Source organism: Pelodiscus sinensis, chromosome 9 (genome assembly GCF_049634645.1).
Source record: "Pelodiscus sinensis isolate JC-2024 chromosome 9, ASM4963464v1, whole genome shotgun sequence".
In the NCBI taxonomy this organism is placed as follows: domain Eukaryota; kingdom Metazoa; phylum Chordata; order Testudines; family Trionychidae; genus Pelodiscus; species Pelodiscus sinensis.
In genome coordinates this window covers 59743192-59757169 of record NC_134719.1, presented here as the reverse complement: position 1 = coordinate 59757169, position 13978 = coordinate 59743192, and the positions used below count along the sequence as shown (strand labels likewise).

The window sequence follows — 13978 nt, the reverse complement described above, 5'->3', positions numbered from 1 at the left end:
AGAGCCATCCTTATCAATATGCAGAATGTATAGTCGTGTAGAGCAGTGTTTCTCAACCAGTGGTATGAGTACCCTTCGTGGTATTTGAGAAAAGTCTTGGGGGTATGCCAACACAACTGAAATTTAGAGAAAACTGAATTTTTGTTTTAAGTTTTACAGCGTTTTATTATTTTTGTATTTTTTACGCCCAAAAATTTCCTCGTCCACCTAGCTACAATTAAGTTGTATAAACAAATGTGTTGCAATGGGAGAAAAAATGTGTGTGTCTAAAAACTGGGGGTATTTATAATTTTTTAAAAAGAGGTACTTTATAAAAAAAAAAAAAAAGGTCGAGAAACAGTGGTGTAGAGCACCAAAAAATGTGAGGCACCACTGGATGTTAACGTCCACTCAGTTGCCTGTTCCTGTCCCTCTTCTGTTGCTCTGACTTCTCCAGAGATGATCTAGTTAACTTAAGTCTGGCAGGCTTTTCCACTTTTAGCAGACATTAAAACTGAAAGAGTCATTCAGGTGGTAATGAAGCCATTTAACAAGCATTTGCCAACACCAGGTATATTCTGGTTTCTGAACTTACTGTGTTCATCTCAGGACCTTAGTTTAAAACTTGCTTTAAATATTTCATTAGAATATTGCTGAAGATTATAAACTCACATCTCTAATTAATTGTTACTCCCTGATCTGCCTTTGGACAGAGGGGGACCAGTTTAATAATACTGCTTAAGGCCCCATAAATCCTAAGGACATCCCTGCCCCTGCTTCAAAGGCCTTGAAATGAGTATTAGAATGAAAAAAAGTGTTCTTTACCAAAAAAGTCATCTTTTCTTGAACATGTAAAATACTTTAGAACATCGAGGGAAAATTCTTTGCCATCTCCATTCCCTGAGAACCAGAAATGGAGTAGAGAACTTTGACAGGAATGAATTTGTATACTTGATCAGGACAGAAATTGTACACGTGACTGCAGTTCTTCCTAAATGGTTTCCCAGCTCTCCTGAACAAATCTCCATTGGTTTTGTTAAACCTTTTTACCCATGCTTGCCATTATTCTTGTTAAGACAAAGAAGGAATTTCCAAATCATTCCATGTTGTTCTGCAAAAGTGTCCTGTGCCCATACTAAATGGGGCAGCATTGAGTTCCACTCTTCATCATAGCAACCAGTTTTCTTTTGTTCACGTGTTCCTCAGGACACACTGTAACTTACTCACACCTTGCATTAGCATCACGTGTGTTCTATAGCAATGACCTATAATTTCACAATCTTACAGAATGCCAGAGAATGAATAACTCTTAAAAGGAAAAGTGAATGCCCTTGTCTCAAAGTCTCGTTTCGCAATCTTAATACTGTGGTTCATGTGTGGTAAACACATAGTTTCATTATATAATAGGGGTAACTAAAGTAGAGTTGAAGACACTGTACAAGAGAAGAGGTCTCTGTATGCAATTTGGTGCACTAATGTGGCCAAGTTTAGGATTTCAGTGAGGTGAACAGTTTGGAGTTTTAAAATGTTCTTGCAGTTGGGAACACTCCAGAATGTCAATATGTATCTATGCAAAGGGTGCCCCAATGAGTTGGGCCCTACCAAATTCATGTTTCATTTTGGTCAGGTTTCACAGTCATAGGACTTTAAAAACAGTAAATTTCATTATTTCAGTTATTTAAATCTGAAATTTTATGGTGGTGAAATTGTAGGCATCCCAAAGGTTTATTTTGGGGGATTACTATCCTTACTATTGCAGCCGGCAGCACTTCTTTCAGAGCTGGGCAACTGGAACGTGGCAGCTGCTGGAAAGGAGCCCAGCTCTGCAGGCAGAGCTGCCGCCAGCAGCAGCACAGAAGTTAGGATAGCATGGAATAGAATACCTACCCTTACCTGTGCTCTGCTGCTTGCAGAGCAGGGCCATCAGTCAGCTGTAGGGATGTAATAGTGTAGTCGATTAACCGATAAGCATGCTTTTGACCTACATGCATTCCCTCCCAATAATTTTTTTTTTCTTTTTGAGGGCTGGCCAGCAGCCTGGTTCAGTTCCAGCTGGTGCTGGGTCCAGGGAGCTACCCTCACTGCAGCTCATTAAAACTATTTTAGGAGCTGAGTGAGCAAGCAGCCCAGCTCGTGCCAGGTCCTGGGAGCTACCCACTGTTGGGGGTCGCTCCAGGGACCTGGTGTAAGCTGGGACTAAACTGGGCTGCCTACTCACTTGGCTTCTAAAATAGTTTTAATGCAGCGCCACAGTGGAGGCGAAAGAGAATGGGAGTGGGTAGTTCCCAGGATGGGACCTGATTTGAGCCGGGATTGAGCCAGGCTGCTCGGCTCCTGAAATAGTTTTAATGCTGCGCTGCGAGGGAAGTGGGGAGTAGCGCCCGGGCCTGGTGCAAGCTGGGACTGAATGCTTGCAGTACTAACTCTTGTCGACTAAACATGTAGTTGATACAATTTTTGTTGATTACACGATTAATGAATTACAAACTTAGTCAGCGGATGCCACTCCCTGGCTGTGTGGATCTGAAGGCAGTGCAGAAGTAAGGGTGGAAGTACTGTGACCTTCCTGCAACTCCCTTTGCGTCAGGACCCCCAGTTTGAGAAACATTCATCTCCCATGTGATATTTGTATAGAATAGGGTAAAAGCACACAGAAGGCCAGATTTCATGGGCGGGACACTAGATTTCACAGTCTGACGTGTTTCCATGGTTGTGAATTTGGTAGGGCCTCTTAATGAGAGATCAGTGGGAAACAGCAAAAGTTACATGAGTCAGCTCAACAAACATTTACCTTTGTTTACACGTGGAGGGTGGGAGATGGATAGCAAATTTCCTACCACACCTTGAACTTTGTGACATAAGAAAATATGGAGGTGACAGGAACTGATGGGCTATGGAAAGCCCTCCAACAGAATTCACTTTGCAACAGTGTAAGTTAATGAGAGAACCTGTGAGCAATTAAATATGAATGTGGAACATAATCTTTTTTTGGTTGTCAAGCACACTTAACCCTTCCACAGCCATTAGAGACTATGTATCTGCATTAAAAAGAGTCATTTTAGCAAGGAATCTCAAAGGCCCTAATGTAGGATTTAATCTTTGGTTTCCTGAATCTTGGCAAGACTCAGTTGCTCACCGATGGTATTGTAACTAAAATGATCTGCACGCATGAAGATCGTGCACAAACTAATTTCCGATAACTGCAGGATCATGCACAAACTAATTACCGATCACTTTTTCAAACTTTAGTTAACATTCAGAATTTTAACTAATTAGTAAATTCTTATTAGTAGGGCTTTATATTGCTATCCTTCACCATAGCCTCTGCATGCTTTCAATGCAAAGTCCCTAGCTGATTTTGTGGAGTCTCTGGCGCTTCTCTTTTCTCAAGGTGTATATAGTTAATCTAAACTTGGGTCCAGATTTTCAAACATGGTAGCTTTGAGTTGGATACCTGAATACAAATGTAGGCCCTAATAAGTGCCTGACTTCGAGGTGCCTAAACTCCTCCTGGAGTTGTGGATGATCAGCACTCTTTGGAAATCATGTGCACACTGTATTTAGTTGTATCTGTGGTTTAAGAGCTGAACACTTTGTCCTCTCCTGGACTGTAAACACTAAACGGGTAATACTCTCTGGGATCACTTGGATAGCACTGAGACTGAGCACAGTGGTGCTTGGCTGATAGTTAAGCACTAAAGCTGTTAAGTCTGGAAAATATCCTTGAAGTGAAGTTTATTGGCAAGGGTTGAGAATTTCAGAGGGTAGCTGAGTTGGCTGGAACAGGAAAAACTTGAAGTTGAGAGGTAAGTTGTGAGGATAGAGTCTCACCTGTTTTGAAGGTCTGGTCAGAGCAGTGGAAAGCCTGTTTTTTCTGCTAGCATTCAGTCAGTGATTAGTGCTTTTTATGGCACAGCATGGCTCCCACAGACACACATGCCCGGCCCTCCTATTATGAAGGATCCGGTTCCACATTAAATAGGATAACTAATCAATGACCTAATTCTCTTGTCTAAAACTGTGTGCTACATGTGACTGGACATCTGACTAGCTCTCTTAACTGTAAGTGATTTATTAAACATTGTCTAAATGGGCTTTGGGAAACTATTGGCTGAAAACTTTGAACCTGAGACATCAGTACCTAAAACACACTGTCCTTTTACTATAAGAAACTAGATAATATATATCTTGTGTTTAACTAAAGCTTCTCTTATTTTAAAATTTGGCCTTAGTCAGGTTTTAGCTAAGGTCTTCAGCTGTTGTCAGCAACTTGGATATGCATAGCAGAAGCCATTGACTCAAACTCTGCCACAGTGTCTGTTCCCTATTCTGAGTATGGGGAAAACTGCTAATCTCAGATACCATTGAGGAAAATGATCTGATTACTGTGTTTGACTATTAATTAAAATATTACAGAGTAGTTAGACTAAAGAAGGAATCCTTCAGACAAATAGAGCTATAGCTCAAAATCTCAGTTTGAGGTCATGCTTCACATCTGGCAGCTAGAAACTGCAACAGACACTTTAATTGAGAGAGTGCTTAAGTTTCATATTTATAAATCCAGTTTTTTCTGGACTAGTTGATGCCCACAGTGAGACCCGCAATGTTGGGAGTCAGTAGGGAGCTGCTACCACAGCACTTTATAGTCAGCTGACTGTTTAGTAAGCAGACAAAGAAATACTGTAGTGAGCAGGAGAATGAGTCATAACTTGAACTCTGCTTGTTTGTTCCACCACCTTAGTTTTTTAACTCCTTCACTTTTGGACCCATAGCAGCATTCCATTGGAATGTGAGCACAGTGTGCTCCCTAGAGCACTGGCCTGGCTAAACCTAGCTTGTTCCATTTCCCTCTTGTTCTCTCTGGAACACTGATGCCTAATCAGGAATTGCATCTGAAGGAGCAGCAAGGAACTCCTGATGTCCCACTTACAGATTCAGACAGTAGGGGAGGGACATAGGACTCCTCTATACTGCACTTACACACATTTTATTTTTCACTTCATGGTTTCTTTGCTTTCAGTAGATTTGAAAGATCTTGTGTAAATGTAAATAACCAATAATGGCAAAGGCATATTGATATATAATTGAGAAATAAATATAACTTGTCTGCATTCCAACATGTGGCAGGCACATGACCATCCTGGTATTAAATCCATCTGAAATGGACCGTTGCATTCTACAGGGACTGAAGATTTAGCCTGATGCAGGAAATTGTTCTCAACTTATCACCTCAACTTGCCATCTCTCCAGCATGCTTAAAGGGCCAACAGACCTTATTGCAAGTACTCTCACTGCCAGTTAGACCTGGTTCAAACAGATGCCCGCCCCAGCTGACTAGATGACCTTTCAGGAAGAAGATGGAAAGATCCTTGTATCTTTCCTAAACCAGTTAAGGGGCAAGGAGGTATAGGGGATTGAAGCAGTGTCAGAGATTGTGGGAACTCAGAAGAGCCTCAGCACTGGAATTCCCATAGTCTCAGCACTGGAATTCCCATAGTCTCCCTGCACTCCCCTGAACTAATGAGCTGGCTGGCCCTAGGGCAGGGGTCTCCAACCTTTTAAAGCACAAGATCACTTTTTGAATTTAAGTGCAATCCAGGATCTACCTCAAACCCAAATACCCTTGCCCCGCCTCCTTTGTGCTCCTTCTTCCAGGCCCCGCCCCTGCTCTCTGCATCTTTCCTCCCTCCCCCATCCTCCCTCACTTTCACCAGGCAGGGACAGTGGTTGGGCTGCAGGCTCTGGTCTTGGATTAAGGGATTTGGAGTGTGAGAGGGGCTCTGCGCTGACCTTGGGGCAGGCAGTTGGAGTGCCAGAGGGGGTTCTAGGTGCAGGCTCTGAAAGGGTTCAGGGTTGCTCCGGACTAGGGCAGGAGCCTGGATGCAGGAGGGGGTTCATGACTAGGGTAGGGTTTTAGGATGTGGGCTCCGACAGGGCCCTGCTTATCTCAGGTGGCTCCTGGATGGTGGGGGCAGCGGGGCTAAGGCAGGCTCACCCCTGTCTTGGCCCCGCACCACTCCCAAAGGCAGCCAGCAAACTCCCTCCCAAGTCCTGTTGTGCCCCCTGCCCTGCTCTGTGGAAATAGGATACAGGGTGAGAGGGAGGGCATCCTGACATCAGCTCCCTTCTCTCCCTTCTCTGCTCTGTTTAGCAAGCAAGTAGCTCCCGGGGGTGGAGGGAGGCAGCTCCAAGGCAAATGGTGAGAGATGTGCAGCAGTGGGGAGAGGGGCAGCTGAAGTGCCGGCATTTGATAGCCTCTTGGCCAAACCAGTCAGGTTCACCTGTCGGAGGCTCCAAGATCTACCGGTAGGCGACCACTGCCTTTAGGGAAATTGGCCAAATTCCCTCTTTCCAGCTCATTGCTAAGTTGAGGCAGAAAGAGAGGGGCAGAGCTACACATTCACTATTTGGGTGCACTGGGTGGTGCTTCCCAGCATTTTTGTAGGGAGAGAGAAGTTATTTCCCTTTGATTATGGGGATCCATAAGGAACATACTGAGAACTCAGGGTATGTGTCTGGTTTCCTGTTGCAAAGCTTTTCTAATATCTGCCTTGCGACCCATGAGGCAGACTTGGGAGAAACCGCTATTGCAAGACCAACTACCTAGACTCCTCCTTTCCTTGTCCCTAGTGACATTAGTAGATCATATAAGTGTGTGGGAGGAGGTTGGGCAATATGAGAGGGCAGTCCTTGGGGCATAAGGAGTGATATCCTAATGCACCTGGCCTTTGGAGCTGACACACCTATCTGGTACTGTGCCAGGGTAAATTTCATTTGACTTTGGTAACCCTCATGAGGATTCTTTCCTTATCGTCCATCCTTTGCTTCTTGGGGAATAGAGAAGGTGATATAGTGTATTTTAATACCCTGAAATTTGGAAAGGGCTATTCCTGCCTTCTGTTACAGCAGGAATCCCATAGCAACTACTACTCTTATAGCTTCAGTTCTGGTATCTTGCTTTAGCATTCTGGTATCAACACTAGTCTCAGCTATAATCCCTGCTTGACTAAATCCTCTTCTCACCCTCTGCTTTTAAAAAGACAAATCCAGATATCCTTTGCTAAATATTAAAAGCCCCCTTTTTTTAGTGAATGAGTGGAAGCAATTTCCAAGGCCAGAAAGAAACTTTGAGGAAATGTCTCAGTGCTGGAGAAATGTATTTGTTCCCAGAGTGGCTAGTGAGCAAATATTTTCAGTAAGCTAAACATTAACAGTTGCAATTTGTTTTGAGCAGAGCAATGGAAAGATCTCTCAGTGGAGAGAAGGCTTACTCTCTCTTCAAGAAACATGCAGCACTGTCATTCTGCTTGTTGGTTTATTTTAAAGCATCTTCATTTTCATACAATCACATCTCGACTCTTCATAACTGAACTAATCTTAAGCTCAGTGTTCACTTAAATTGACTGGTTTTATTTTCCTTCTCATTATTCCTTACTAGTATCTAGGAATGCATCTCCCTAGATATGTGTTACTTTGGTAAAAATTATCCCAAAAAGGAAGATACAGTGTACCCCTTTTCTGCTTTAGGATTGCTTATTACAGTAGTATTTCATGCCTTGTCTAATTTGTCGTCTTTTCTTGGAATCCATAGAAAAATGGAAATGTATCCGAGGCAGCAGCAGCTCCCCCCTGCTGCCCTGCTCCTACGGAGCTGGCTACCACCCCATGCTATGGGTTCTGATATAAAGTCAGCATAACGGGGTGGCAGCTGACTCCCCGGAAGCAGGGCAGGAACCTGCATGTAATAGTCCACGGTGACAGATAAGTCCAGGCTTATCGGTTAACTATGCAAATGGTTAACTCGTTACAACTCTATTCTTAAGGACCTGTCCAGTCCTATGATTCTATGTTCTAATGGCATACCCAGTCAGCTCTGTCCTTTTGACAGTACAGTGCTAGCATCTTGGCCTAGCAAGCCAGAATACTTTAACTGGAAATGATAAGTATCAAAGAAATATAAGTGGCATAATTTTTTCACAATCAAATCAAAGGGCTTATCCTTGCAAGGTGTGAAAAACCCTTAGTTCCTATTGAATCTCATGGAAATTGGAGGGCTCAGTATTGGGAATCCTCCCAGAGGCACTGCTTTCTTTAGTTTTTGTTTCATCTATCACATTTTCACATGTTTTCCTGTCATTACAGCCATGCAGAAAACTGCCTCTAGCCAAACAATGGCAGTCACACAGGTGTGAATTCATGTCTTCCTCCCCCCCTCTCCTTCATTTTGGGAGGGTGTAAAATTTGAAGACTAGATGGAACTATTTTGTTATGTGAGAAATCAGTATGTGACTTCTTAATGTCTCAAACAGGTGGTTAAATATAAAAACTATGGAAGCAAAAGGCATAGTATAACATGGACACCCTAGTGTTACACTGTATATACCCATTCTGACACTCTTGTCTTTAAATATGATACACTTGAACCTCTGTACTGTGGGTCTGTAATCTGGGAACATCCATAGTTTGGAGGAGGAAGCTGCTCTTCCCCTCCCCCCTAGCTGGGGGAAGATCAGCACAGCATCATGCTTCCCCTGGGACTTTTCTCCTTTGTTCCCATAAGTGGCAGGGGGTAGTGCCTGGAAGGGGCATGGAGTCATGTGTGCCCCTAGGAGTGGAGTGCAAGGTAAGCACCCCACCTCCATATCTCTCACTCCCTGGCCCAGCAAAATCTTTACTCTGGCATACCTTGTTTCCCAGGATTGCTGGATTAAAGAGGTTTAAGTGTGTAACACTGTATGAATACAGGGCTTTTTTTCTAGGAGGTTTCATTAAACTTGGTTCCAGATCTTACAAGAGATCCATGCCACTCCAAATTTTTACTTTTTACCTTCTTTAGTCAGAATATCAGTAACTTTCTTCTGCATCGTATCAAAGAAAAAGTGAATAACCATTATTCAAAGCCCTATGTGGACAGGTTCAGTAAGCCTCTGACTTTACCTTGGTTTTTCTTTGGTTAGCACAATTCATGGTAGTGTTTCATAGCTCAACCTTTTTAGCTAATGCTAGTGACATGAAAAGACCCTTGAAGGTTTTAACGTCTTGCTCTGTTTCCACTTTATTAGCAGTTGAAGCCGGCATTCATGAAGGAGGTGGACAGTCACTTTACAGAGTTTGTGAACAGTTTCATAGCAAAGTCCGTGTTTCTGGAATCCTCCACAGCAACGTCCATTTTCCCAGCTACCTGCTCAGAGAAAGACTTGCACAAAACCAAGTAAGCTGGTCCCTAGGTGAAGTTAAATTTCCTGCAACCTTCCTGTCTTAAAATTTTTGTCTTTAATATTCTCCTCCCTCTTCACAGGGGCTTGAGAGCACCTCCAGAACATGGAAAGGTCTTTACTGCTAGGAGGTCCCTCTTGGAGTGAGTACAGAATTGCACTTGTTGTTTCTAAAGCAAAGAGGCTAAAGGTGCTTCGCTTGGCCGCCCCTATGTATATTTACTTTGGGACATCTCCTCCTTTATTGTAGTTGAGCCCTTTCTTTCTATCTCCATTTCCTGTTGAATATTTTATAGAGTCACAAGATGCAAATGTCCCTCGAGTTTTATATCTAAGAAAATTGCACCTTGTATCTTTCCCTAAAATAATAGTTTTCTGAATCTACAGAGTGATGTTGCTTACTTGCCTGACTTTTCCCCAATATATAGTGGGTTCTGAAAATCTTTTCCCTTATTCCCTTGTCCACATATTCTAGAAAAATTGAGATAGCAGGACGCAGCCATATCACAACACTTGTAGGATCCCCAAATTCAAATTCCTTTTGGTAGAAACTGTTTATTGCTTGTATTAGTTGCTTTTAAGGGGCCTGTCTCAGTTGTTAAATGATAATAGTCTCCTTTTGGATTCTTATGCAAGTAATTTAATCTTGTGATTAATTTCCTTGTGTAAAAATAAAGTTGAAGATTACCTATCTCACATGCAAAAAAGAACTTTGGGACAGTGCTATATGAAAATCTAGTGTCTTATTCACAAGCAGTAACTAATTCACATACTACCCTAATTCACATACTCTTTCTGATTGAGAGTGAGGCATGGAGTAGGGGCTTAGTCATGTAGCAAGTCAGAACTATTTTCTAGCTCTCTTGTCTCCCATTTGTGCTGAACTTGTTGGGGCAGATTTTTCATAGAAAGATAAAAAGAACAGTAGACAAGAGTATGCTCTCTCTATGTGTGCTAATGACATTGCTCTTTGGACCCCTTCCCCAGTGAGCTGTTTGAAGTGAACCACATCCGGACAATCTACCACATGTTCATCGCTGTCCTCATCCTCTTCATTCTCAGCACACTTGTAGTAGACTATATTGATGAAGGAAGGTAAGAGAACCATGTTGAAAGGGAAAAAGCTCATTAACATTGAAAATTGATCATTTAAAATTAGTGACACACAACGTTACAAAATGGGGGGGAACTCCTACTCCCAAGTATAGTGCTGTTTGGACTCGTAACTTGTAAATAGACTAACTTTTAAAAACAGCGGTCGAATGTACATACTAGACAGACAGGGGGATCACAAAAAGCATGGGGAGATGAGACAACATTGCTCACTGTGGCTCAAATGCTTTGGGAATATATCCTAGAAATATGATATCTAATGGAATTGGGCTAGAAGCATGCGGTTCTCAAGAACTCCACATAAAGGTGGAAATGGATTATTTTCATTGTTCTCAGAGCAACCAGAAGTAAGGACTGAATGGTGGCGATTCTTCTTTTATGTTAAGTGAAAGTGTTATGCCTGTAGAAAGCACACAGGATCTTTTTCAGGGGAAAAGGCAATATGCCATGCTTCACTGGCTAGGCAAGATTGACTGAGTGAGGCATCGGGATCTATCTATTATGAGTGAGGCTCGGCTTGCAGGACTCAACCTAGAGTTTAATGGCAAAAGCCCCCCATTTTATATATGTAAATTTTCATTTGAGTCTGAGTACTTCAGTATCATGCTTCAATCATTTATCCTTAAAAGGTGTTAATCTCAAGATTTCCCACAGTTTATTCTTTGATGGTTATTGTCAGGCTTCCCATTGTTATCTCTTGTTTGTGTCTTACTCTTTTTTTTTTTTGGGGGGGGGGGGGGGGAAGAGTCTACCTATCTTTAGGGTTTTGTTAATTCTGCTAATTTAATTCAGCCTCAGCACCATGGCTGCTTCCTGATTATCTTCAAATTTCCCTCTTCTTTTTGATCATCTGGACATTTATGATGACCTTCATACTTACAGACATCCTCCACTCACACGAAACAATTTTGCAGTTTTCAGATGAGATTAGAGTTTAGAAGGGATTATATAGTTACTGAAGGAATAACAAACTTTATTCCTTCAAGAGGCACAACTTAATTTGTAATGCTAAAAAGAAGCAGGACCTTACAGCAAACATTCCCTAATCATGAGAGACAGAGTGAAATAGAAGCATACAAAGCTTATAAGCAAATCATATATGATTTGTTACTATCATTATACTTGTATTCTTATACCAACACTAAAATACTACATTTTGGCTGAAAAGAGGACAGTATAGGCTATTTTGAGAGAGGTCAATTACTTTGACAGTCTTCTGTCCTGCAGCAGTAATACACTATACTAAACCTGCTTCTGAAGGACTCTGTTATTGCTAAATAGATATAAATTAAGTTGTTCTAAAGAACCTTGAAAATCCTGGAACAGACTCAGTTGTGACTGCATTCGATGCTTTTAGCCAGTACTGAATATGCTTGACAGAGACAGTCTTCCTCTGACTTTTTGACTCTATTGCTTAAATTGTAGTTGTTTTGGCAGCTATCCCTGGAGATTACAAGTTAAACTATGTGTTTATCTTACTGATAAGACAACTTCTTTGTTTTTCATTATTAGAACAAGTTATGATATGATTTGATAATGTTTTTTTTTCATCTATGAGAGCTGACACACATAGTTCTGGAAGAATGTAAACTGGCAGCAACCAGGGTTTCCAAACGGAAGCTTAGCGTTGTTTTTCAGTTAAAATTATATGGGCAGTAGGGAAAGAACTGGATGGATCTATATTGGAGACTTGTCTTTCATACAGAGAAACAGATGGTCTGTAGCAATTTGTCATAATAGTATCTGCAGTAATGTCTTTTTTACATTCTTCTCAAATAGATCAGGTAATGTCTCGGTATAGTTTGTAATCCTAATATGAATCTGGATAGGAATGAACAAATTTTAAGCTTTTGTGTGTTTGTGGTATATGTACCTGAGCGCCCATCCTGAGCCAGCAGAATTTTAAATCTATAGGATGAAGGCCCTTCTAGCATAGAAATCTAAAATGTCTTGGACTAGAGTCTAGAGGGGGGAAAAAACGTGAAGGACCAGTCACAATATTCACATGTGCAGATTTGAATGGTTTCTTCATGATTTTAAACCTAACCAATTATATTCTATAGCAAATCTACTTGGAAATTAATTCTACTTGTTAAAGTAGACTTAAATGCTAGATTTTTCAAGGTATCTAGAGGGATTTTCAAAGGCACCTCCATATACAACTATTAAAATCTAAAATCAGTAGCTATTAAATGGTACTCTTGAAAATCCCCACTAGGTGCCTATCTGCATCTTTAGGTACCTAAATACCTTAAAAATCTGATCCTAAATATCTTTAAAAATCTTTAAAAGTCTGAAATCCTGTTTGTGCACAGAGTAAGTACAGCCGTAGAGGTATCAATATAAACTTTTCTCACTTCCCAATAAATGTCTCCTCTCTGTTTGAGGGACCCACCCTAGCAGTGAGAGAAGCTGTCTCCAGGTCTCAGCCTGGTACTGATCTTAATAAAGCATTTAAAAAGATGCTTACCATAAAGTGCATAAGCTCATCTCTGCTCAGCAAAATACTTAAGCATACGCTACCTTAAACATGCACTTAACTCCCATATGACTTCAGACTAAGCATGTGCTTGCATATGTTGCTGAATCAGACCTTAGCGTTGCCCACAACAGTGAGCGTGGTTTGGTTTTGATTAGTGCACTTCTCCATTTAGAAACTGCACTGAGATCACTCACCAGCTGTTGTCTGCTAATGTCCCTTTCTATGGTTACAGCAGAACTGAGTTTGAAGATTTAATAAAAAGAGATTGTGAACACCATATGCCACTAACCTGGCTATGTTTCATATCTGTTTCTTTTAGGTTGGTGCTTGAATTTGATCTTTTAGTCTTCGCTTTTGGCAAGTTTCCTGTTGTTATTTCCACCTGGCTCTGCATGTTTTTGTCCACATTCATTTTACCCTATGGCCTCTTCCTGCAGTGGGCCCAAGGCCACTGCTGTTCCTCCCACCGGAAAATCCGTGCCTTCTTCTTCGGGACTCTCTTCATGCTCTTCCAAACCATCGGGCTTGGGTTTGGACCAACGTACGTTGCTGTGTCGTATGCTCTGCCCCCAGCCTCTCGGTTCATTATTATACTTGAACAGGTGAGTCCCTGCATGGTGACTTTAGATACAGGACAATAAATGGCTTTGATGCCAGAGTGAAAATTTGTCTGGGAAAAATCTTCCTGAAACTCCCTTCTTAAAGTTATAGTAGTGCCTGTCTCATATGCAAAGACAGTCACAGTTTGTAACTAATAAACCTCATCATTCTGGGCAGCCATTTCTGATTTAAAATATTTTCTGGTTTATTCACAGGCTTTCAATAAATGTACCCTTTTACAGATTTATCAATGTCAACTCTCTTAATCAGATACAATTGCATGAGACTACTGCATCTATATTTTTAAAATATCAGATGTTTGTAGACTGGATGTACCCATGTGTCTGCTAGAAGTAAAAAGTGGAAATATTTGAAATATTATCAATTCCCAGTATTGGCTGTCTTTTGAATAAAAGTAAACATTGAAGGCCATTTGACTGCTGTCTGTGATGTAAATTAGTTAAGTAGTCACGCAACAGATAAGGCGCAATACCCATAAAAAGGGCAAAACAAATCTGTGTAATTTCTAAAGCTTTAATTTTGGGCTGTATTTCAACCTTGCACTCCTTTTACTTGCTGCTCTGTTGAA

The 13978-nt window shown here is 41.4% G+C and overlaps 1 protein-coding gene across 2 annotated transcripts in view; it reads left to right on the top strand.

Annotated features, from left to right (window-relative positions):
• Positions 1 to 13978, top strand: part of SOAT1 (sterol O-acyltransferase 1) — a 50573-nt gene that overhangs the window by 23004 nt on the left and 13591 nt on the right. For both annotated transcript variants that reach the window (XM_075936852.1, XM_075936853.1), the window contains exons 4-7: positions 9042 to 9190; positions 9278 to 9337; positions 10182 to 10289; positions 13109 to 13391. In XM_075936852.1, the coding sequence (XP_075792967.1) occupies positions 9042 to 9190; positions 9278 to 9337; positions 10182 to 10289; positions 13109 to 13391 (600 nt within the window). The remainder of the gene's footprint in view (positions 1 to 9041; positions 9191 to 9277; positions 9338 to 10181; positions 10290 to 13108; positions 13392 to 13978) is intronic.